General features: G+C 55.5%; 2 protein-coding genes and 1 non-coding gene across 5 annotated transcripts; 2 read left to right on the top strand and 1 right to left on the bottom strand.

The window, feature by feature from the left end:
- Positions 1-1522: 1522 nt before the first annotated feature.
- Positions 1523-11892, bottom strand: TST (thiosulfate sulfurtransferase). Of its 2 annotated transcripts, none has more exons than XM_005663810.2 (3): positions 11543-11892; positions 9792-10407; positions 1523-1992 (listed from the first exon to the last, which is right to left on the bottom strand). In XM_005663810.2, the coding sequence occupies exons 2-3, from the start codon at positions 10384-10386 to the stop codon at positions 1694-1696; spliced, it is 894 nt and encodes a 297-aa protein (XP_005663867.1). In that variant the 5' UTR covers positions 10387-10407; positions 11543-11892; the 3' UTR covers positions 1523-1693. The 2 variants fall into 2 exon arrangements, with proteins under 2 accessions (XP_005663867.1, XP_005663866.1); XM_005663809.3 differs by lacking the exon at positions 11543-11892 and adding an exon at positions 11043-11516.
- Positions 11386-21977, top strand: MPST (mercaptopyruvate sulfurtransferase). Of its 2 annotated transcripts, XM_085025034.1 has the most exons (3): positions 11386-11418; positions 16000-16625; positions 21383-21968. In XM_085025034.1, exons 2-3 carry the CDS (start codon positions 16031-16033, stop codon positions 21679-21681), a joined length of 894 nt encoding a protein of 297 aa, XP_084881160.1. In that variant the 5' UTR covers positions 11386-11418; positions 16000-16030; the 3' UTR covers positions 21682-21968. The 2 variants fall into 2 exon arrangements, with proteins under 2 accessions (XP_084881160.1, XP_020947191.1); XM_021091532.2 differs by lacking the exon at positions 11386-11418 and having other exon boundaries at positions 12886-16625; positions 21383-21977.
- Positions 11546-11643, top strand: MIR9819 (microRNA mir-9819). Its single transcript, NR_128504.1, has one exon. It is a non-coding gene; the product is annotated as a microRNA mir-9819 (primary transcript).
- Positions 21978-25300: the final 3323 nt, after the last annotated feature.

The raw sequence follows: 25300 nt of genomic DNA, 5'->3' as shown, positions 1-25300 counted from the left end.
AGGAGGAGGAGAGAGAGCCTTCATCCCCTGGGATTGGCTCCTCGGCCACTCAAGGCTCCGAGAAGGGATCTAAAGCCAGCATGGGAAGATGTCATAGAGACGAGAGGGGTCCAGGCTGCCCCTTACACTGCAGACCCCATGGGCCTCCAGCCCCCTGCCCTAACCCAGCACCCTCGATGTTGACTGAGCACCTGATTGCCCTGACGCAGGATAGGGATTGGCGACTGTCACTGACAATCTTGGTCCCTGGCCCTCCTTCTCCTATCCAGGGTCAACCCAGGAAGGCTGGACAGGGGATCAGAGAACGCCCGGTCGGGGGGGCCTGGAATCATCTTGCAGCCCCCAAGGAGGGTTTAGAGAGCCCGTTTCTGGGAAACTCCTAATCCAGCCACATGGGTCCCAGTCTCCCAGGTAACTTTCTTCTCCTGCAGCTTCCCAGGAGTTGAAGCTGCTTCTCTAGCTTCCCCCTCCCCTGGTGAGGTGGCAGGTGGTGACACCCTTCTGGCATGTGGCAATGAAGGGCTTTGCAAGTTCCCCCTTCTTGGCTTCAAACATGGCTCGGAGCTCCTCTGGACCCTTCTCGAAGCCGTCCTCCGTCAGGAAGTCCATGAAGGGCATGTTGACTGAGCCTTGGGTGTGGCTGGAGTCCAGTCCTGGGTGGGGACAAGGACAGGGTGAGGAGGGGCATAGGGGGCAGAGGTAAGTGGGGCCTGGAGGCCACAGTCAGCTGTGGCTATAAGAATAAGGAGCTCAGAGTTTTCATCATGGTGCAGCAGAATTGAATCCAACTAGGAACCATGAGGTTGCGGGTTCGATCCCTGGCCTCGCTCAGTGGATTAAAGATCCGGCATTGCCATGAGCTGTGGTGTAGATCACAGACATGGCTTGGATCTGGCATTGCTGTGGCTCTGGCTTAGGCTGGCAGTAACAGCTCTGATTCGACTCCTAGCCTGGGAACCTCCATGTGCTGTGGGTGCAGCCCTAAAAGGACAAGAGACAAAAAAAAAAAGAAGGAGCTGGGAGTTCCTGTTGTCACTCAGCAGGTTACAAATCAGTGGGTTAAGGAGCCTGAGCCAGGAAGGCTACCCAGAGGTGGAGGCCACCTTTCCTCTGGCCTCCTCTGAGCATCACCTCTTCTGAAAGGCCCCAGGGCCTGTGGGACACCCCTTGGAACACTCATTTCAAGGGAAGATCAGCTGTCTCCTCTCGCAACCCCTCCTCCCAGCGCGCTGGGCCTTCAGCAGGAATGGGGCAGGGGTCGGGGAGGGCGCGCCTGGCTAGCCTGGGTCTCCCTCTCTCTTGGGCTTCCCAGGAACCCTTCAGGTAAGGTCCCAGCGTGACCCATCTGACACGGGACAACAGGTGACTTCCTTTGCCAAAACCAAATAGTGGCCCCAGTGAGGCTTTTTCCGCTGGGGGTCGCCACAGAAGTTTCTTTCCTGGCTTGGTGGGGTCTGAGAAATCTGAAGGCGTTGGCCTTATGGAGCAAGGATGGGACCAGGAAGAAAGAGGCACACACGGCTACTCAGAAAAGGCCAAGTTTACTCCAGTGTTGTTGGGGGAAGGAGCACTCTACACATCAACTCTAAAAACGCATCGCTTTCCTTTGCCCACGGGGCATGGACCAGCCGCGGGCTGTGCCAGGGTCACTCCACTGGCAGGAGCGGTGAGCGACGGGAGGAGAGGCCACCGCTCAGGCCTTCCCGCCCTTCCCCTGGGACACTCGGGTCTCCGGGGGAGCCCGGTGGAACCACTCGAACCAGGAGCCGTCATAGATGGCCACATCGGGCTTGCCGCAGAGGTAGGCGGCCAGGGCAATGTGGCAGGCGGTGACACCCTTCCGGCACGTGGCAATGAGGGGCTTTGTGAGGTCCACCTTCTTGGCTTCAAACATGGCTCGGAGCTCCTCTGGACCCTTCTCGAAGCCGTCCTCCGTCAGGAAGTTCATGAAGGGCATGTTGACTGAGCCTTGGATGTGGCCGGAGTCCAGTCCTGGGTGGGGACAAGGACAGGGTGAGGAGGGGCATAGGGTCGGGGGTAAGTCAGCTGTGGCTATAAGAATAAGGAGCTTGGAGTTCCCATTGTGGCTCAGTGGATTAGGGACCCAACTAATATCCATGAGAATGTAGGTTCAATCCCCGGCCTCGCTTAATGGTATAGACTGCAGATGAGGCTCAGATCTGGCGTGGCTGTGGCTATGGCGCAGGCTGGCAGCTGCAGCTCCAATCTGACTCCTGGCCTGGGAATTTCCAGATGCTACAGGTGCGGCCCTAAAAAAGGAAAAAAAAAAAGGAACTTCGCAAATAAAAACAACATCTTCTGGAATTCCCTGGTGGCCTGACTGTTGAGGAACCAATGTTGTCACTGCAGCACCTTGAGTCACTGCTGTGGTGTGGGTTCGATCCCTAGCCTGGGAACTTATGCATGCCATAGGCATGGTCAAAAAAAAAAAAATAACATCTTTGTCTTTTCAGGAGCTCCGTCTACTCCAGCCCTGTCTACATCCAAGGCTCATGGACCCCCTCCTCCAAAATCTGCCTTGAAGTAGGAATGTCCAAATTCCTACCTGCTTGAGAGGATGGGAAAGCAGGTATCAACTAACCTTTACCTTAGGCCAGTGGCTTCACTTCTCTGAACCTCAGTTTCCTCATCTGTAAAATGGGCTCAATGGTATACACCCATCTATGGGGCTGTGGAGAAACGCAAACTCTACATGCTGGGCCAAGTGCTGAGAACACAGTGGTGAAGGGGAGGGACCACGCGCAGGGTCTAGGGAGGGGGATTACAGCCTGGCAAGGAGACAGAGGTTAAACACATAACCACATGAGTCACTAAATATAATGTGTTTTTCCACTTTACAGATGAGCGCACTGAGGCTCGGCAACATGAAAAGGCTAACCTGGGAGTTCCTATTGTGGCTCAGAGGGCTAAGAACCCAGCTAGTATCCATGAGGATGTGAGTTTGATCCCTGGCCTCGCTCAGTGGGTTAAGGATCTGACGTTGCCATGAGCTGTGATGCAGACTGGCAGCTGCAGCTCTGATTTGACCCCTAGCCTGGGAACTTCCATGTGCCCAACGAATTGAAAGAAGGAAAGAAAGAAAGAAAGAAAGAAAGAAAGAAAGAAAGAAAGAAAGAAAGAAGGAAGGAAGGAAGGAAGGAAGGAAGGAAGGAAGGAAGGAAGGAAGGAAGGAAAGAAAGAAGGAAAGAAAGAAAGAAAAAAGCAAGCAAGCGAGCACACAGAGGGGTAAAGATTAGACATAAGTTCACATCCCAGCTCTGCCACTTGTGAGCAGGGCGACTTTAAGCAAGTCACATCCCCTCTCGGAGACACGCGTGAGGGCTGTCGCGTGAGGGCTGTTGTAAGGAGTAAAGCACTGAGTACCCAGGCCGCCCACCACCCTCAGATGCCGCTGCTTCTCCAACATTTCGTCTCTTATCCTGGGGGGCAGGTGCGAATGGGGGCAGTGCGGTCCCTCCAGGCCCTTCCTAGCAATCCCGAGAGGCTTGGATGGAAGCAGAATGGGGGTCTAGATTAGCTCCAGGGTCCATTCTAGAACTTTCTCGGCACCCATAAGGTCCCCCTGCCAAATCCGGCTTTGGACTAGCCAGCATGTAGGGAAATGGGGACTGGGCCACGGCCAGAACTGGTGCCACCCGCAGGGTCAAGGCCTTGGTCCAGCCCCCAGCATACCCCCAGGTCACTCTTCTTCCTCAAACACCACACACCCTGGCAGACCAAGCACTGAGCCTGGGGCCAGAGAAAGGCTGAGGTGTCTCTTTGGGCTCCCCTTCGTCTCACATTCCCCACTAGCCTGTTCTACCCCGACGGGGATGCAGAGAAGGACCAGGTTGGGCAGCTGGAGGCAACCTGGCCAGAGTGACCAGGACACATACTGGGGCAGCGTGCAGCCAGACAGGCCCTGCACGTCTGAGCCTCAGTTCCCCCACCTGTGAAATGGGGGGATAAGCTCACAGGCTTCAGATCAAAGCCCCTAATAACCCTGGGCACAGAGCTGGTGTACAGGCATGCCAGCAACGACCCATTCTCCTCATCTCGAGGCCAAAGAAGATTCGAAATTCGACGGCAGGGGTCGAATTCCCTTGATTGGCTAGATGTCCTGACTTATACAATTATAGCGATTTCTTCCTGTTGTGACTTCATCTTTTTGTCTGGAAACTTTATTTTTTATTTTTATTTTTTGCTTTTTAGGGCCGCACTCGTGACATATGGAGTTTCCCAGGCTAGGGGTCTAATCGGAGCTACAGCTGCTGGCCTACACCACAGCCATAGCAACACCAGATCTGAGCCTCGCCTGCGACCTACACCACAGCTCACGGCAACGCTGGATCCTTAACCCACTGAGTGAGGCCAGGGATCGAACCCACAACCTCATGGTTCCTAGTTGGATTCGTTAACCACTGAGCCACAACGGGAACTCCCTGGAAACTTTTTTTTAAAAAGCCGTGCCCACGGCTGGTGGAAGTTTTCAGGCCAGGGATCAAACCTGCGCCACAGCAATGACAATGCCGAATCCTTAATCCCCGGCACCTCGGGGAAATCTACCTTCTGAAAAGTTTAATCTCAGGCGGGAAATGTACCGACCCCACCAATGAGGAACACTCAGTCTGTTGGCTTCAGAGGTTTTCTTTTTCAAGACACTCGACTTTAAAATGTTTCAGGGAGTTCCCGTCATGGCTCGGTGGTAAAAAACCTGACTGGTATCCATGAGGACGCAGGTTTGATCCCCAGCCCCCGCAGTGGGTTAAGGATCCAGCATTGCCATGAGCTGTGGCGTAGGTCACAGATGCAACTTGGCTCTGGCGTTGCTGTGACTGCGGTGTAGACTGGCAGCTGTAGCTCCGATTTGATCCCTTAGCCTGGGAACCTCCATATGCCGCAGGTGTGGCCCTAAAAAGCGAAAAATGAAGATAAAAATAAAATCAAATGCTTCGGTACCCAGGCAGTGGACTGCATTTAAAAGCCCAAGGCTTTACTGAGTCCTGAATGCTGTTTTGTTTCTTTCCAGCCATCCCTGAAGAAACAGCTTTATTGTTTTCCTCTAATTACATAAAAGGCACCTCTTCTGAGTAAAGAAGTCAGTGGCGGGGGTCGGGGCGGGGGGTGGTTCTGGAGACTCCAGTGCCCTGCACTGGGCCAGGCTCTTAGGAGGTGGGGGCCCCTCCCTTTCTGCCAGCGAGGGCTCAGGGCCTGTCTGAGGAATTTAAATGAGCAGGAACTGACTGCCTGTGTGGGAGGAGAGCAGGCATGAACTTGGCCATAGAACCTCGGAGAACAGCCAACTAGGGGAAAAGCATTTTACAACCAGGGATCCTGCTGAGGCTCCAAGTCCAGCTTCAGCAGCAGGGTCCTGGCTTTCCCTGTTCCCAGCAGGCAGGCCACCATGCTCAAAACCTCTGACACCAGGCGCCCAGGCAATGGGTTATCTCAAGAATTTTATCAGAGTTCCCATTGTGGCTCAGCAGTAATGCATCCAGCTAGCATCCATGAGGACATGGGTTCGATCCCTGGCCCCGCTCAGTGGGTTAAGGATCTGACATTGCCGTGAGCTGTGGTGTACCTTACAGTTGCAGCTCAGATCTGGTGTTCCTGTGGCTGTGGTGTAGGCCGGCAGCTACAGCTCAGATTCAACCCCTGGCCTGGAACTTCCATATGCTGTGGGTGCGGCCCTAAAAGACCAAAAAAAAAAAAAAAAAAAAGAATTTTATCTTCCCCAATCCGCACAAACTGGGGAGACTAGCCTCCTGGCACTGAGGGACGCAGGCTCAGAGAGGTGGTGTAACTTGCCCATGACACACAGCACAGGTGTGATGTGAAGTCAGGTATATCAGACCCCAAAGCCTATGTACTTTGAGTACCCGGAGCCTTCCTATAAAGTGGCAGAGGCAGGGGAATGGATGAAGTGACCTCTCCTGTTCCGAAAACACTTAAGAGGCCTGGGACTCGGCATTTCGAGATGATGAGTGTCATTTCAGCATGTGAGTCAATTCGGCACGTTAACATTCCTCGGGTCACTGATGGGTGTGGGTTTTCAAGGTCAGGGAAACCCGTGTGGCCCTTTTTATTTTTTCTGGTTTTAGGGCCGCACCTGCAGCCTATGGAGGTTCCCAGGCTAGGGGTCCGATCAAAGGTACAGCTGCCGGCCTACACCTCAGCTCACAGCAACGCTGGATCCTTAACCTGTTGAGCAGGACCAGGGATCGAACCTGCAACCTCATGGTTCCTCGGATTCATTTCCACTGCACCACGCGATGGGAACCCCTGTGAGGCCCTTTCTTGCTTTCATCATAAAGACACTAAGGAACCCAGTGGGCAGCCGGCAGCTCTGGCTGTGGGAGGCATGGGGGGCATGGGAGGAGACACAGGGGCCACAAGATCGTATGAAGCAACATCTGGGAGCTGTGACCTTTTCCCCATCCACTGTTTGCTTACACAGCAGCGGCCTTGGAAATAACCTCACTTTGATGTCTGCAACTGGGGTCAAGTCTTGGCCTCTGTGTCCAGCTAGAGAAGTCTGTGTTCCTGTTCCCAGCTGCAAGGTGGGACCACTGGGACCCCCCTGCCTGCCACCCCTGCAGGGCTGTGGCGGGTGTGCAGGAGAGCATGCATATGAAAGGTCTTGCAAATAAGAGTACAAGGTAGGGGGTCAATTCCTTCCTCTTCACCCTCACTGCCCCCCCCCCGGGGGGGCGGGGTGAGAACAGGGTTTATAGAGACTCAGAGCGGGATCAATTTCCACCTCCGTACCCTCCCTTTCCCCAAGGCTCCTACAAGGTAAGCAGTGTTCCTTTCCTTAAGGAGTAGGGGGAGTTCCCATTGTGGCTTAGTTTAAATGAACCCAACTAGTATCCATGAGGATGCAGGTTCAATCCCTGGCCTTGCTCAGCGGGTTAAGGATCCAGGCACAGCTACAAGTTGTGGCACAGGCCGCAGATGAGGCTCAGATCCCATTTTGCTATGGCTGTGGTGTGGGCCGGCAGCTGCAGCTCCAATCTGACCCCTAGCCTGGGAACTTCCAGATGCCAAAGGTAAGGCCCCCCAAAAAAAGAGGGTTCAAAGGTGAAGAGAACTGCTCCAGGCCACACAAAAGTGTCACACTAGGATGGAACTCAGGTCCGTCTGACTCTCACCTTGCACCCCTTACAAATAGGACCCAAGGCGGGGGCACAAAAATGAGGCCAGAGGGCAAGTTGCTTGCCTGAGGCGGGCAGGACGTGACTGTTGGGTTTCTAAGGCCCTGCTCCCAGCTCCTCCTGGCGGTCACTCCCTCCAGGGACACCCAGGGCCTGCCACCCACCCTCTCTTGGGTGTTACATCTGGACAGCTGAGCCCTTGGGGGTGCCTCCTTGATCCCGCCCCAAGCTGGGGACCATGAACTCGGCAGAGCCTCGTGTGCCCTGATGTCCCCCCAAATGTCTTGGGGGAGGCCAGCGGAGCTGCTAAGGGAATGAAGGAAGAAGTGCCATGTCCTCCATGCCTTTCTAGGTGGCTCCAGCCTTTGCACACCCTCCTCCAAACACCTTTCCAGCCACCGTTGCATTTATTATTATCATTTGACTTTTAAGGCCGCACCCGCGGCATATGGAGGTTCCCAGGCTAGGGGATGAATCAGAGCTACAGCTGCCAGCCTACACCACAGCCACAGTCACATGGGATCCAAGCCGCATCTGGGACCTGCACCACAGCCCACGGCAACGCTGGATCCCTGACCCACTGAGCAAGGCCAGGGGTCCAACCCACATCCTCATGGATACAAGTCGGATTCATTTCCACTGCGCCACAAAGGGGAACTTCCACCGTTGCATTGAATAAATCACAGCTAAGTGGGTAGAGCTGGTGTGACTCTTTTCAGTTTATAATAAAGGAACCCAGAGAAGATGGATTATTAACTGACTGAGGTACCAGCACCAAGGAGGAGCTGGGCTCAGACTAGGATCCATGCTCCTAGGTCTCAAGGCGGGACCTGGAGGAGGGGGAGGGACTTAGAATTCGGGGCTTCCAAGAGCTTTCCTGGAGCAGTAGGCTATTCCCCTCTCGGAGCCTCAGTTTCCTCATCTCTAAAATGGGAGTAAGGCGACTGGATCTGGCCTCTCTAAACTCTCTCTTCTTTTGTTTGCTCCAGGGCAAGCTGGGGAGCATCTAGGGAAACAATTCCACCTCCCCTCCCCTCAAGGGTAGCTTAAATCCCCAGGAGAGCAGGCTCCTTGACAAAGGCCAGGAAGGGGGTGCAGGAGGTCTGTGCCAGGAGTCTCTGGAAGATGCCAAACACACTTGAATCTTCAACTCCAGACCTTCAGAGAGCAAGCCGGACAGGAAAAACGGGGTGGGGGGGTGGAGAAAGCCACATGGAGAGGGTACTTTCCTGGCTCTACCACCAACTAGCCAAGTACCCTTGATCCACCCGCTTCCTCTGTGCACCACCGCGTCCCCTCAGTCTGATGAGGTGACTTTTCAGCCCCTTCACCTCTAAATACTGGAAACAGCTTCCCCAGCTCAAGGTGCAGAAAGGAAGAGATTTTTTCAACAAGTGAGTCAAAATGTTGCATAGGAGCAGGATTCCAGAGGCGCCCTGGCTGAAGACCGAGCTCTGCCCCCACCAGAAGGTCCCCACCAGAGGACCCCGCCAGCCTGGGGCAGGAGAGGTCCTGAGAACAGTGAGGTGCCGGCCCCCAGAGGTGTCCGCGAGGGGGCCGGAGGGCGCCCAGAAGGGGTGATGGCAAGACCGCTGTGGTCCTCTCTCTGTTAGGAGGTTCTAGAACTTGGCAAGTCCTCTCCTGAAGACGCCCCTACCCCCAGCAGAGTGGCACCCTCCAGCTTCCCCCACCACCACTTTGTCCACAGAAGAGGACCCTTGAGCTGGCTCCAGGAAAAAAGCAGAGAGGCTCCCTGCTGGCCCTGGGAAGGGGTGGGGGTGGCAGAATGGCAGTGCGTTCTGGTTTAGAGCGTTGGTTTGGAACCAGGCTTGCCTGGGTTCAAATCCCAACTCTGCCACTTGCCTGAGCGAGTCACTGAGGGAAGGTCAGAGGGTCTGGGAGAGCTGGAGGGAGGAGGAGGTGCCAGGGGAGAGCATTGTTCTTGTCTCTAAGAAAGAACTAGAAAGGGTCCCCAGGGGCTCTGCGTCCTTGGGAAGCTTCTGTATAGAGATGCATGTGTGACCCATGACTACACTTTCGGGGCATATGGGGGAGCTAGCGCCTGGGTGTGGATGTGGGTGGAGAGGTCACCAGTCATCCCTGCTGATGCCACTCCATACAGATGCCAGGTCACACCTTAGTATGTGGCTATGGAAACACATGCATATATTCTCACACATAAAAGCTAAAAAGCTTTTAGGTTTGACTCCACCCTTTCATTGTGTGTTTTGCTTTGATGGGTTTTTTTCCTTTTCTTTTCATACCCACACCTGTGGTATACGGAAGTTCCTGGGCTAGGGGTTGACTCAGAGCTGCAGCTACCAGCCTACACCACAGCCACAGCAGCGCAGGATCCGCACCGCATCTGTGAACTATGCTGCAGCCTGTGGCAATGCCGAATACTTAACCCACTGAGCAAGGCCAGGGTCCGAACCCACATCTTCACAGACACTATGTCGGGTGCTTAACCTACTGAGCCACAATAGGAATGCCTCTACCCTTTCATTTTACAGATGGGAAGACTGAGGTCCACATGGCGAGACAGGGGAAAACCTGGAGAGGGTCCCAGACCTCCTACTCCCTGTCTCTCCTCCAGGCATTGCTCCCCAGGGACCATTCTCCCACGGGGACACCTACCTACTGCATCTGGCTCCGGCTCCGTGCCCAGGTACCGCCCTTGAGCCCGAGAATCCACCAGCTGGAACCTCTTTGATTCGAGGTTCTCCAGCACCTGCTCGTAGGTCTTGAGCAGGGACCGGTCCAGTGTGGCTTTGAAGATGGCTGGCTCTGGGTGTGAGGGCTCAGATGTCACTGGGTGGCCCTCCTTCAGCCAGTTTCGGAAGCCACCATTGAGCACTGACACGGTGCGGTGGCCAAACACCCGGAACATCCACCACACCCGCGGCGCATAGAAGCTGCCCAGGTTATCACCATCATACACCACCACGTGCGTGTTGTTGCTGATGCCCAGGCGGCCCACGTAGTCAGCGAAGCCCGCCTCGGTGGGCAGCATCATCTCGTAGGGTGACTCTCTGTTCCGGCACTCCTCTATGTCAAAGAAGGACGCGCCGGGCACATGGCGCTCTAGGTATTCCTTGCGAGCATCGCGGGTGCCCGGCGAGTACCAGGAGGCGTCCAGCACTCGCAGGCTTGGCCCCAGCTTGCCAGTCCGGACAGACTCCGCCAGCCACTTGGTGGAGACCAGCGCCCGGTAGAGCACCTGCTGAACCATGGTTTCAGCTCTGCGTGTCACCTGGCGCGGGTGGGAATCAGGAAAGAGACCGGTATGAGGACCGTGGGAGCAGTGGGGTAGGGCCTGGGAGGATGAGCTTTGCCCCGCTGCACTCCCCCGGGGTGTCGTGTTTACAGCAAGCCGGCAGGGCTGCTGGCGTGCGGTGGGGTTAGGGTTGTAGGTTCCCTAAGGAAAGCCTGTTTCCGCGTCTCCTTGCGCCCCCTCCCGCGCAGAAAGAGGTGGGGCGAGAGCTTCTAAGGGAGGGTGTCTGGCCCTACAAGCTGCAATCCTCGCCCTCAAGATCTTGTTTGAAGGTGCCCAGGTTGACGGGAGAAGGCATCCTGGGCTTAAAGCCCCCTTCCTGGGACTGCAGGAGAGTGGCTGCATGGGGACGGTTCGCTGGAGCCCTGCACGCACCCGCGCCTCGCGTCTAGCAAACCTTCCTGCGGCCTCTCAGCAACATGGGCTCGCCCGCCTCCCGAACGCCCCAGTCCAGCCCGGCCCGGTGCCCTCTGCCCCGGTTGGGGCCAGGGTGCTTGGGGCAGACCGCCCCACTCTCCCCACCGGGACCCTCCCCTGGGTGGCAGGTGGTCCGGCCGGCGGCCCAACTCCGGGCGGCCCGGGCGTCTGCTGCCGCCCCACCCCGCCGCACTCACTCGCCCTCGCCGCCGCCCTGGCGCTCGCCCCTGCCCGCTGGAGAAGTTGGCAGGTTCAAACCCGGAGCCCTCAACTCCCCGGCCGGCCCACTCCATTGCGCCTCCACGCAGGGGGGATCGTGCGCCCCTCGCCCAGCTCCGCGCTCCCGCCGCGGCGCCGCGTCCGTCCCCCGGCCACCCGCCCGGCTCGCAGCGCCTCTTAGATGCTCCAGGATCCGCCGCGGGCGGTGGGCGGCGCGGAAGGGGCGTGGGGCAGGGCTCGGCGGCTCGGGCCTCCCCCGCTCCCGCCTGGCCAGTGGAAGGCGCCGGCAGCCCGGGCTCCGAGTGGCCGCAGCAGTGGGCTGTGCCGTTGTCTCCTCCCTTTGGCCGGCAGCAGGTTGGTGACGGGAGGAGGGGACAGCTGCGGGCGCGGGGAGGGGGCGCTCTGCGCCGGGCAATGGCCGAGCCCGGAAGCCAGGATCCCGAGATTCGGGTGACTGCGGGGGCGGCGTGGCGCTTGCCTTTCTTTAGAGGGAGCTCGATCGTCCGGATGCTCAGCCTGGGACGTCCCCCCGCCGCCCCGGGGCCAGAGCAGAGCTGGGGGCTGCAGCCTAGCAGGGAAGGCGCGGCCCTGGCTTCACCCTCAGGATGGCTGTCCGCAGCAGCTGGGGGAGGCCGGCAGAATGGGGTCGGGCTGAGTGGCCGCGGGAGGGGGACCTGTGGAGGATGGTGTCACCTGGTGCCACCAGAGAGGGTAGGAGGGAGGGAGTAGGGCTCATAAAGCCGGAGAAGCCTGGGAGAGGAGGCCAGCTGACCCAGAGGCTCCGGGGAGGACAAACTGGCAAAGAACTTGCTGGAGCGAAAGGAAACTAACATTTGTCAAGGCCTGCTTGGTGAGGAACTCCGCAGGGTGCTCCTCCCCCGGGTGTCACTTCCCACAACAACCCTGCGGGTGTCACTTCCCACAACAACCCTGCGGAGTAGGTCAGAAACTTAATTTAAACACCAAAGAGAGAGAACCAGCGGGTTGCCCAGGGGCACACGAGGTGAGGCGGAGACCAGGCTATCGTTAATCTTGGATCTTAAGCTCAGGAGGCTAGGGCTGCTTTTTTTTTTTTTTTTTTTTTTTTTTTTTGTCTTTTTGCCATTTCTTGGGGCGCTCCCGTGGCATATGGAGGTTCTCAGGCTAGGGGTCCAATCGAAGCTATAGCCACCGGTCTACGCCAGAGCCACAGCAACGCCAGATCTTTAACCCACTGAGCGAGGCCAGGGATCGAACCCGCAACCTCATGGTTTCTAGTCGGATTCGTTAACCACAGAGCCACGACGGAACTCCTAGGGCTGCTTTTGTGTATCTTGCTCATCCCGGAAGCCTTATGCTTAAAACAAACAAACAAACAAACAAACAGAACACAAAAAAACAAAAAACCTGCATTTGTATTCAATCTTTACGTAAATTAATGTTTTTAGCATGGGTGTGTTAACTGCTGGAACACCACTGCCCCTGACTTTTTTTCTTTCTTTCTTTTTCTTTTTTTTTTTTTTGGTTTCTTAGCCAAAAAGCAGCATATGGAAGTTCCCAGGCTAGGGGTCTAATTGGAGCTGTGATTTGACCTATGCCACAGCCACAGCAACTCAAGATCCGAGCAGAAGCTGCGACCTACACCACAGCGCATGGCAATGCCAGATCCTTAACCCGCTGATCAAGGCCAGGGGTGGAACCTGCAGCCTCAAGGATACTTGTCAGGTTCCTTAAGGCTGAGCCACAAAGGGAATTCCTGCCCCTGACTTTTGCATATGCTGTTACATGTGCCTGGAATACTTTTCTCATCTCCCTTTTATTTTCTTTCTTTTTTTTTTTCAGCCTTCTGGTGGCATATGAAGTTCCCCTGGCCAGGGATCAGATCCAAGCCACAGTTGCAACCTAAGCTGCAGCTGTGGCCCCAGCGGATCCCTAACCCACTGTGCTGGCCTGGGGATGGAACCTGCCTCCTAGCACTCCCAAGACACCACCGATTCCATTGTGCCACAGTGGGAACTCCTCTCATCCCCCTTTGAAACATTCTTTTCATTCTGAGGCAATTATATTCTCACCAAAAGTGGCAAAAATTGGTCCTTCGCCAGGTCATCCTCTGAGCTTTGTGCTTTGCAGTTGGGGGAGAGAGTGTGCTGGGGAGGCCCTTGGAGAAGGGCCGGTCTGACTGGAGCCCTGTTCTTCCTGGGCCCACCCCAGACAGCAGGCCGGGGCTCACACTTCCTCTAGTATAGTTTGTATACACTCCGAAGATGGGTCTGGGGCTGTCCCGTTTGTCTTGGCGTCCTTAACCCCCGCGAGCAGTCCCACCTACAGCCGTCCAGGCCTGCCAAGCACACTGGGACCTGGTCCCCGCCCTTCAGTGACACACACAGCCTGCTCTCCCAGACCCGCCTCTGCCTCCCACAGTCCTTTATGAGAACTGCCAGTCCAGCGGGGCAGGTGAGGCAGGGTGACCTCAGGCCTCTGCAGTCCCCGCCAAGCCTGAAATGCTAAGCTTCTAGACAGGCCTGCCCTTGCACAACTTTTAAGCAGGGGAGTGGGGTTTGTACTGACTTTGGAGGGGTTCTGACTTCCAAATCAGGCTTCTTTCCACTCTAAATTCATCCTTGGGAGCAAAAGTCAAGGAGCCCCCAAAATGGCGAGGGGCAAAGGCTGCTGTGGTTCACAGCGTGGCTTTTTTTTTTTTGTCCCCCTGCCCGGAGGCATATGGAATTCCCGGGCCAGGGATCCGAGCAGCCAGTGGCAACCTCCATGGCATCTGCGGCAATGCTGGATCCTTAGTCCACTGTGCCCCGAGCTAGGGATCGAACCTGTGCCCCAGAGCTCGAGAGACACTGCTGGTCCCAATGCGCCACAGTGGGAACTACCGAAAGGTGTTCTTCGCAAAGGGGCCGGCAGTGTCCTCCAACATTATCGAACTATGGTGCAACCCACAAACACGGGGGTCTCCCCGCAGCCAAAGCCTCTTTGGCAGCCTCACCCCGAAGGTCAAACCGGGGTCATCGGAGCCCTTGACCATGTCAGATGAGGTGGGACTTCCCCTCCTCCCACCTTCCCCGGCCTTCCCACCCCAGGCCGCACTAGCGGCCGCCCTGGGCTCCCACCGAACTCCAGACTTTGTGCAATTACATGTTCTCTGGAGCAGGCCCTTGGGCTGCCTGAACTCTCAGAGCCTGGCAAAGCCAAGAGTCTCCCAGTATCCAGCATAGGACCTGGCGCATGGCAACGTGGTCCCTAAAGTCCAGGCTGCAGCAAGACCTTGGGAGGCGGCTGAGCACCAGGTACCACACCGTGGACTCATTAGGCCCTGGTCCTCATTGACCCGGGGCTGGGAAGGAACTCTAGTCTCAGAAGTGGCGACTTGGCTACCGGTCCTGAGACTGCCCCTGAGCAGCTCTGAGAGCCAGGGCAAGGCGCTTGTGAGAGGTGTCAGACTGACCGCTTTCTTTCTTTTTTGGCCACCCCTCGGCCTATGGGGTTCCCGGGCCAGGGATCAGATCCAAGCCACGGGTGCGACCTGCGCCACAGTTGCGGCAATGCTGGATCCTTTAACCTACTGCGCCAGGGCCGGGGATCGAACCTGTGTCCTGGCGCTGCAAAGACGCCCCTGATCCCATTGTGCCACAGCAGGCACTCCTAACCGATGGTTTTCTCATTCAGAAACAGGCATCCCCACATACTCACTACCGAAGGCCATGGTGCTCAGTACAAAACGCTCTGTTCTCTACCCAGCCATGTGCCCTAGTGGGGAACCTGCCTCTAACTGGCAGAATTTCTCTAACCTGGACGAAGGCATCTTATGGACAGCCCTGGGGGAGAGGGCTTGGCCAGGGGCTCCATGCATTTGGACCCCTCTGCCCTGGAAGGCTGTGGGCTGTCTTGTCACAATGGACTGGAGAACCGCTGTACTCTGAGCTGCTGGCCTGCAGGGGAGAGAGGAGGGGAGAGGGACTAAGGTCCTAAGTCACTTTTTCCAGAGAGGAAACTCCAAGGACAAAATGCTGGACGGCATGGTCTGAAGCCTAGTGCCACCCCTTCTTAAGCTGATCTTGGTCGAGTTAGTGCACATCTGTGAAATTCAGTGTTCCCTCTGTGGAGCAGTGAGAATAATACCATTTTTTTTTTTTTTTTCCCCAGGGCCACACTTACGGCATACGGAAGTCCCCAGGCTAGGGGTCCAACTGGAGCTGCAGCTGCGGCCTGTGCCACAGCTCACGGCCATGCCAGATCCTTAACCCACTGAGTGAGGCTACGGATGGAACCTGCGTCCTTATGGATACTAGCCAGGTTCTTAACCTGCTGAGCCGCAACGGGAACTCCCAATAGCAACTTTCTTGAGGCTTCTCGTGCAACAAATGACAGAGAGCCTTCTCTGTGTCCTGCAGTGTTGTCAGGTGTTGAGAGAATTAAATGGCAACTAGGGAGGACTCAGTAAGTTCCAGCTACTGTTCCTCTGAGGCTGACTGTGTAAATGTTTGGTGAATGAATTCCACCCGGGACCTTGGTGGACTGCAAGTGAAGCTGCGGTGCATCTTAGGGGAGGGGCTGAGACTTTGTCCCTACTTGCCTTAAAGTGCCAGGGGGACCTGCTCCTGCTGGAGGTGGGGTGGGAGCCCCCATTCCCCTACCAGCCCCCTGCAAGCACTGCGTGAGGGCCCCCTAGCCCTCAAGTGGTCGTGGTCATTCCGTCACTGCTCTGTGTGTCTATCCAAGACTTGGCAGGGCAGAGCTGGGCAGGGAAGGGGAGGGGAGGGGAGGGAACTGAGCTCTGCATCTGGATTCATCAGGGCTGGTGTTCGCCATCCAGTACTCTGCCCTTGCTGGGCTCCACCGCCCCCTCCAGCCCTGGCCCTAGCCCCAGCCCCAGAGGCACAGGCGTTTCCCGCTCCCGGGCCGGGCCAGCCTCCTTAAATACCTCCGGACAACCTCCTTATCGCCCAGGCCTCTAGCCCCAGTGTCTCTGCACGCAGCCATGGCCCCGCAGCAGCTCTTCCGCGCACTTGTGTCGGCGCAATGGGTGGCAGAGGCGCTGCGGGCCCCGCGTGCCGGGCAGCCCTTACAGCTGCTCGATGCCTCCTTGTACCTGCCCAAGCAGGGCCGAGACGCACGCCTCGAGTTCGAGGCGCGCCACATCCCGGGCGCCGCCTTCTTTGACCTTGACCAGTGCAGCGACCGCACGTCGCCCTACGACCACATGCTGCCCAGCGCGGCGCAGTTTGCTGAGTACACCGGCCGCCTGGGCGTGAGCGCTGCCACCCACGTGGTGGTCTACGATGCCAGCGACCAGGGCCTCTACGCGGCACCGCGCGTCTGGTGGATGTTCCGCGCCTTCGGCCACCGCACGGTGTCCCTACTTGATGGTGGCCTTCGCAACTGGCTGCGCCAGGGCCTTCCGCTGAGCGCCGGCAAGAGCCGCCCTGTGCCCGCCGAGTTCCACGCTGTGCTGGACCCCACCTATGTCAAGACCTACGAGGACATCAAGGAGAACCTCGAATCCCGGCGATTCCAGGTGGTGGATGCCCGAGCCACCGGCCGCTTCCGGGGCACGGAGCCTGAGCCCCGAGACGGTAACGGATTTCTGGGGTGCGGGGTCAGGCCACTGCACGGGAGAGGGACCAAGATTTGGTTTCTGGTCGCCTGGACTGGCATTATCTCAAAGGGAGGGCTGGCGTTCCCGATTTGGCTCAGTGGGTTAAGAATATGACTAGTAACTGAGGATGTGGGTTCGCGCCCCGACCTTCCTCAGTGGGTTGAAGATGCAGTGATGCCACAAGCTGCAGTGTAGGTCGCAGGTGCGGCTGGGATTTGGCGTTGGCTGTGGCTGTGGCTGGAAACTGCAGCTCTGATTGGATCCTTAACTGGAGAACCTGCACATGCTGCAGGTGCGGCCCTATGGGGGTGATAATACTTGCCCCAACTCCACCCATTAGGAACTCAGGGTACCCTGTATAAGTATGAGAACCCAAACAGCTTCACCCCAGTACTGTGGATGTTGCTTACCCCATACTGTGGATGTAAAAGTCCCTGCGGAGTGGAGGGGTGGCAGGCGGACTCGGGAAAGAGCAGGAGACTGGGATGGAGAGAGAAGGGGAAGCCCCTCAGAGGGGCCAAGGCTTGCAGGAGGCAGGAAGGAGGGGCGCTAAGTAGAGAGAGAAGTTGCTGCCCCAGGGCTGGAGCAGAAACTGAATAGAGGGCAGTCACTGGCCTGGCTTAGAGCAGGGAGCCTACGAGGAAGCCCTGTAGAGGGTATAGGGTGGAGGGAGTCCCCACAAAGCACGTGGGTCAATGGGCACTTTAGTGTCTTTAGTGTGATTTTTTTTTTTTTTTTGGTCTTTTTAGAGTGGCATCCATGGCATATGGAAGTTCCCAGATTAGGTCTCAGATCGGAGCCATAGCCACAGCAACACCAGATCCCAGCCACATCGGTGACCTACGCTGCAGCTCACAGCAGCACTGGATCCTTAACCCACTGAGTGAGGCCAGGGATCAAACCTGCATCCTCATGGATACTAGCTGGGTTCATTACCACTGAGCTACAGTGGGAACTCCTAGCTTTTTAATGATCCCCAGAAGCGGGTGCTGTCATCATACAGAGGGGGAAATGGAGCCTTAGAATGGCTACCTTGCCCCAGGTCTCAGGAAGCAGCCCAGCCGGGCATTGAACTGCAACACCTTTAACTGCAGGGAACTGCCAGTAATCCCCCCAGCCATTTCTCTCCACACCTGCATTCAGGAGGGTGCAAGGAGCTTGCCACTTCCTCTGGGAAGCTCTCCCTGAATGGCACAACCCCCCTCCCCATGCCATGCCCCCACATTGGGCTCAGTGCTTCTGTTTTGTGTTTCTAAAGCAGCTTGGATTTACCTGGTCCTAGCTCTTTTTGGGGTGACCTGAGGGCCAGGACCATCCATGCTCTCAGGGCTTCCTGAAGACTCACCCAGTCACAGGACAGAGACGAGGCCCCAGAGGTTTGGTGAATTCAGAAGGTGCCTGCCACATGGACCCCTGCAGAGCTGCACTGACCTTAGGGCAAACTGCAGAGGACACTGCTGATGGCTAGTTGTTTTTAAACCTACATTAGCGGCAGCCTGATAGGAATGACACCTTGAACCTGTGAGGTCCTTCAGCTCAACTTTCTGGGTGGGGGTGGAAATGGGGGTAGTGGAGCAACATAGGGCAGACAGCCAGAGCCAGATCTGACATCAGAGCCCCACCCCAGCTTGTGTTGGCTGTGTGACACCTGGCAGGTCACCTAATCTCTGAACCACAGCTTCTGCATGTGTAAAGTTTGGAGCTTAAAGGATGCGCTGAAGGTCAAGTGAGAGCACAGATTCATTTTTTATTTTTTTATTTTATTTTTTATTTTTTGGTCTTTTTGCCTTTTCTAGGGCCTCTTCCCACAGCATATGGAGGTTCCCAGGCTAGGAGTCTAATTGGAGCTGTAGCAGCTGGCCTACACCAGAGCCACAGCAATGCGGAATCCGAGCCGCATCTGCAACCTACACCACAGCTCACGGCAACGCCGGATCCTTAACCCACTGAGCAAGGACAGGGACCAAACCCGAAACCTCATGGTTCCTAGTCAGATTCGTTAGCCACTGAGCCACGAAGGGAACTCCGAGAGCACGGATTTAAAGCACTCAGCTCCACGTTTGCACACGACAGGATGCACTCAAGGAACGGGAAGTGAATTTACGTGTGCTTCCCTGACAGTTGGTTTGGTTGGGTTGGGTTGTGGCTGTGCCCAGAGCATGCAGAAGTTTCTGGGCTGGGGATTGAACCTGTGCCATGGCAACAATCCAAGCTGCTGCAAATGACAACACTGAATCCCTTTTTTGGGGGGCACACCTGTGGCGTATGGAATCAAATCTGAGCTGCAGCTACGACCTATACTGCAGGTGCAGCAATGCTGGCCCCTTAACCCGTTGCCCCACAGGAGAGCTCCTGGCTGTTGTTCTTTACAGAGGTGGTGAATGCATACCCCGGTGGTGCTTCTTCTGGAAAATGAGAAATTACCGTAAACACCTAATAGGGCTGTTGTCAGGGTGGATGAGCCAATGGGTATAAAGGCTCCATCTAAATTCCATGGGCAATATCACTGTCACCATCACTCCACACCAGTGTCTGAGACTTAGCCAAGTGCATCTCTAGTTTGCCACATTGCAGGGAGGGGACGCAGGCTGGGCTTGGTGGGGTTCCGGGAGTAGGGACAGCCCTGCTCTGATGGTGGCCAACCCGGGCTGAGCGTTTGCTCTTCCTTGCTCTGGCTGGTCTCCACAGCGTGCCTCTGAGCCCAGATTCTACATCTGTTAAGCTGGGATGCCTGATGCATCCCAGCCTCGCCAAGCACACAGAGTGCTGTCTATACACTACGTCCTGAGAGTAGATACCCAAAACGGTTGGCAGCTCCCTGATTTGCAGAGATGAGAGGGGGAGATGATCCTCTGAGGGACCCTCTGTCCTTGTCCAGGTCCTCTTCATGCTACAATCAGAAAACAATCTTTTAGCATTCCCTGGTGGCCTGGTGGTTAAGGATCCAGCGTTGTCACTGCTGTGGCTCAGGTCACGGCTGTGGCGTGGGTTTGATCCCTGGTCCAGGAACCAACACATGCTTCAGGCACAGGAAAAAAATAAAAAAAACACCAGTCTTTTTGAAAATAGAGAGCTGGTTTCCCCTTGGAAAGTTGTCAAGGCCCTAAACTTTAATCCAGGCTTGCTAATCTGTCCCCACCCACCCTGGTTTCCCCTGGGGTCTCAGCCTCTCTGCCTTTTTTTTTTTTTGCATTTTTAGGGCCAGCCCCAGTCATTGCCACAGCCACAGCAGCGCCAGATCCAAGTCGCCTCTGTGACCTATGCTGCAGCTTGCAGCAACCCAGATCCTTAACCCAGTGAGCAGGACCAGGGATCGAACTCTCATCCTCATGGATACCAGTCGGCTTCTTACTTAACCTGCTGAGCCACAAAGGAAACTCCTCTCTCTGACTTTTGCCACAATGACTTTTAACCCCTCTGAGCCCTGGATTCCCTGCCTCCTTGATGTTCCTTGCCTGGGGCGCTCCCAGCCTCCACTGTCCAGTCCCTTTGTTGGTGGAATCCTGCTCACCCTTGGGGCTTGCTCAGAGAAGCTTCCCCAACCCTGCAGCTCCCAGGCAGTGGGGCTTGCTGGCTGGCAGCACAAGCCCTGGGACCTCTGCCTCTCCTCGCTCGGGCAGGCGAGGCTTTGTGCCTCAGTCTTCTCATCCGTACAAAAGGGAGAATAGTAATGTCTTTCCCATAGAGTTTTAGGGAAGATTAAAGGGGGAAATACAGCTGAGGGGCTCAGAGCACTGCCTGGCACAAGGTAAACCCTCAATAATGTCAGCCACAGAGTTCCCATTGTGGCTCAGTGGGTTAAGGACCTGATGTTGTCTCTGTGAGGATGCAGGGTCGATCCCTGGCCTCACTCAGTGGGTTAAGGGTCCCGCATTGCCGTGGTTGTGGTATAGGCTTCAGCTCCACCTCCAATTCAATTCCAGCCCAGGAACTTCCATGTGCTGCAGGTATAGCCGTAAAAAGAAAAAAATATATCAGCTACGATTATTCCCATACTACATATTCCTTTTGTTGAGCTCTGTCCGCATGCCACCTAGTAGGGCCTTTTGTTTTTTTATTTTATTTTTTGTCTTTTCTATGGCTGCACTCACGGCACATGGAGGTTCCCAGGCTAGGGGTCTGATAGGAGCTGTAGACACCAGCCTATACCACAGTCACAGCAATGCAGGATCCGAGCTGCATCTGCAACCAACACCACAGCTCACTGCAACGCCGGATCCTTAACCCCCTGAGCGAGGCCAGGGATGGAACCCGCTACCTCATGGTTCCTAGTTGGATTCGTTAACCACTGCGCCACGACAGGAACTCCCTAGTAGGGCCTTTTAGAAACACCTACCATGCTTGTAATGAGTTGTTACCTGTCTGCTCTGCCAGACCAAAACTCCTTGCCATAAACAGGTCCTAGCCAAGCAGGGGTCCTGTTTTCCTTTGTTGCCCCAGGACGCACTGTCATCAGGAAACCTGGGGCCAGGTGTGGCTCTCGGAGCTTCTGAGTCCTGGGTTCAAATTCTAGGCTGCACTTGGTGAGATGCCTGATGTTGGGCAGTTGCAAACCTCAGCCTCTCTGCCTGTGAAAAAGGAACTCCTGGAAAGAGGCCTGGGTTCCCTGGTTGCAGGGCCTCCACGAGATGATGCAGACGGGGGTAGCGCCGTGCCTGTGCGGCTTGCTCAGTACCGCAGGGCCATTCATACTGCCTTTGTGTCTTTTCCCTCCTTCCTGCCCTGCGGCTGCAGGCATTGAACCCGGCCACATCCCTGGCACGATCAACATTCCCTTCACGGAATTCCTGACCCCCGAGGGCCTGGAGAAGAGCCCCGAGGAGATCCGCCGCCTCTTCCAGGAGAAGAAGGTGGACCTGTCTCTGCCCCTGGTGGCCACCTGCGGCTCCGGCGTCACAGCGTGCCACGTGGCACTGGGGGCCTACCTCTGTGGCAAGCCCGACGTGCCCATCTACAACGGCTCCTGGGTGGAGTGGTACATGCGTGCCCAGCCAGAAGAAATCATCTCTGAGGGCCGGGGGAAGACCCACTGAGGCCTGGCACATCAGGAAGCTCGGGCGACACCCAGCCACCAGCTGCGCCCCGTCGGGTGGTTCTAACTCTGCTTTCGCCAGACAGTATTTCTTCCTCCCACTCAGGTGGCACCTGGGGCCACATCCCAGAGGCCAAGAATTCCATTGACTCGCGGGCTCCCAGTGGAAACAGAAGAGAAAGCGGCCGCGGACGCAGGGGAGGGGAGCCGCCCACACGGGGCCAAGCCAAAGTCTCTCCTCGCTTCTGTTTCTATATCACTGAGGAAATAAAACAGCCAAGTGCTGAATCCTTCTAACACTGGGGTTGCCTGGGCTTTCCTCCGCCCTGGGCCAGTGGTTTCATGCCCAACAAGGGAGCTCCACGGGGGCCGTGAGGACCCCGTCCCTGCCTTCTGAGCCATGCTGGGACCTCAGAGTCCTTCCATTCCTGTGACCAAAGGTCTCCCACCAGACTGTCTTCTATCTCATAATGTGGGGGTCTCCCTTCTGGCTTCTGGGCTATGGAAGGTGACTCCCTCTGTGCTGTGTCAGGAGTCCCGCCCACAGTGCGCCCCCCCCCTCCAGTTAAGCAGTGCATCTCCTGTCTAGACAGAAATGGGTCCACAGCTGAATGAGAGGCTGTTCCAGGCTGAGAAGGTCTGTCCCAGCCCAGCCAAGATCTTTTACAGAACGTGGGGAAGAATCTAGTTCTAGACTCTGAGAGCCATGCCTGCAGGCGAGCCTCTGGAGCTCCTTGGGGGTGGGTGGTCCGGTGGGAGGGAGGGTTGATCCTTTCTGCTCCAGGAGAAGCTGTCCTGCCAGGCTTCCTGAGGGGAAGGGCTCTCTTCTCTTCCCTCTGGGTTTAACCTTTGTGCAAGGGTGTCTGAGAAGGCCCCAGATACCCCCTGCCAGGACCTTTCCGTCTTTCCCCATTGTCAGTGGGGGGAACCCTAGAAGGAAACAAAGCAGACAGGGACTTATCCAAGATCACATGAGGGGCTCACGATGGAGCTGGGACCAGACTCAGATTTTCTGACTCTGAATTTACTTCATTTTCTTTTTAGGGCCACACCCACAGCATATGGAAGTTCCCGCTAGGGGTCGAATCAGAGCTGCAGCTGCCACCCTATGCCACGGCTCACGGCAACACCGGATCCTTAACCCACTGAGTGAGACCAGGGGTCGAACCTGCATCCTCATAGATACTCGTTGGGTTCATTTCCACTGAGCCACAATGGGAACTCTTCAATTTACTTTTGCTTGATGACTGCACCCAAGGCATAGGGACGTTCCCGGGCCAGGAACTGAACTGGAGCCACAGCTGCAACCCAAGCTGCAGCTGCAGCCAGGCTGGATCCTTTAACCCACTGTGCTGGGCCAGGGATCAAACCTTCACCTCTGCAACGACCTGAGCAGCTGCTGTCGGAATCTTAACCCACTGTGCCACACAGGAACTCCCTGATGTAACTCCTACAATCCCCATTAGGAGTTACATTAGGAAGCGGAGTCATGTCTTTCCCAAGCCCACGGGGTTAGAGGGAATCACCAGAATGCTGCTTTTCTGAATAAGAGGTCTGAGTAAGTTCCGCCTTTCTGAGCCGCGCCTTCCTTATCTATAAAATGAAACGCTGGAGTTCCCGTCGTGGTGCAGTGGTTAACGAATCCGACTAGGAACCATGAGGTTGCGGGTTCAGTCCCTGCCCTTGCCCAGTGGGTTAACGATCCGGCGTTGCCGTGAGCTGTGGTGTAGGTTGCAGACGCGGCTTGGATCCCGCATTGCTGTGGCTCTGGCGTAGGCCGGTGGCTACAGCTCCGATTCAACTCCTAGCCTGGGAACCTCCATATGCCGCGGGAGCGGCCCAAGAAATAGCAACAACAACAACAACAAAAGACAAAAAGACAAAGAAAAAAATTAAAAAAAAAATAAAATAAAATGAAATGCTAAGTACTTCAGAAGAAGGGATTTCCCAGACAAGAACTTGGCCAAGAACGCAGGGCTGAGTCTCCTGTTTCTAACTCAGGGGTTCTCGTTTGGGCCAGATAATTCTTGGTTGCCTTGAAGGAGGTTTAGCAGCATTTCTGGCCTCTGCCCACTAGATGCCAGCAGCACCAAACCGTTGTGAGAACCCAAAATGTCTCCAGATCTGCCCAAATATCCCCCGGGAGGCAAAGGTCACCCCCAGTTGAGCACCACAGCTGTAGGAGCAATGGACACGGCTGACCATAGCAGGCAGGACGAGTGTAGACAGGAATCCCCAGGTGGAGGGAATCCTTGTCTCCCCATCATCAGCCCCTTCCCCCAAGGGCCAATATAGCGGTTTAGAAAGGAACCTCCCTTTCTGGCTGATTTCAGACCAACCTCATTCTCTGTCCCAGAAATGTCTGCCTCTTCAAGGATCCAGGAATGTCTGCAAACTCACAGGAGGTTCTGATCTAGCTGTTCCGTGCAAGGCTGCCTGACCTTGGACATAGTGCTGAGACAACTTTTTTTTTTTTGCTTTTTAGGGCTGCACCTGCGGCATATGGAAGTTTCCAGGCTAGGGGTTGAATCAGCTACAGTTGCTGGCCATAGCCACAGCCACAGCAACACTGGATCCAAGCCACGTCTGCGGCCTATGCCACAGCTCACGGAAACCCCAGATCCTTAACCCACTGAGTGGGGCCGGGGATGGAACCCTGCCTTCTCATGGAACCTTGTTGGGCTTGTTCCTGCTGAGCCCCTTTGAGCCCGAGTTTCTTCATCTTTAAAATGCGAGTAGGAGTTCCCGTCGTGGTCAGTGGTAGTGAACCCGACTAGGATCCAGGAGGATCCTAATTCAATCCCTGGCCCCTGGATCCCGAGTTGTTGTGGCTGTGGTGTAGGTTGGCAGCTACAGCTCCAATTCGACCCCTAGCTTGGGAACTTTCATATGCCACAGGTTTGGCCCTAAAATGACAATAAAATAAAATAGTAATTGTACCTTCCTTGAGCAATACGGAGATTTGGTGAGAGAATCTGTAGAAACTGTTTAGCTTGGTGGCAGGCACGGAATCACTATCAAGTACTGCTGATATACATATATATTTTTTTTAATTTTTATTTTTTATTATAGTTGATTTACAATGTTCTGTCAACTTCTGCTGTACAGCAGAGTGACCCAGTTATACATATATATACATTCTTTTTCTCACATTATCCTTTGTTACGTTCCATCACAAGTGATTAGTTATAGTTGTTATGCAGCAGGATCTCACTGCTTATCATTTATATATATAGCCGCTCCCGTGGCATATGGAAGTTCCCGGGCCAGAGATTAAATCTGAGCTGCAGCTTTGACCTACGCCACAGCGTAACCATGCCAGATGCATTCAGATTCTTAACCCACAGTTCCAAAGCAGGAACTTCCAAGTTTTGTTTTTGTTTTTTCTTTTTAGGGCTGCATGTGCAGTACATGGAAGTTCATGGCTCAGAGCAATGCTGGATCCTTAATCCACTGAGCAAGGCCAGGGATTAAACACACATCCTCATGCATACTAGTCAGATTCATTTTTGCTAAGTCACAAGGGGAACTCCCATTATTATTATTATTATTAGGGCTGCACCCATGGCATATGGAGGTTCCCAGACTAGGGGTTGAATTGGAGCTGTAGCCGCCACCTC

The sequence above is a fragment of the Sus scrofa genome, chromosome 5 (assembly GCF_054392235.1).
Source record: "Sus scrofa isolate SSC_HxYL_T2T_F1_AM1 chromosome 5, Sscrofa_HxYL_maternal_Yorkshire_Landrace_v2.0, whole genome shotgun sequence".
Lineage (NCBI taxonomy): Eukaryota > Metazoa > Chordata > Mammalia > Artiodactyla > Suidae > Sus > Sus scrofa.
Note: the sequence above shows the minus strand (reverse complement) of the source record. Positions and strands in the feature narration are given on the sequence as shown.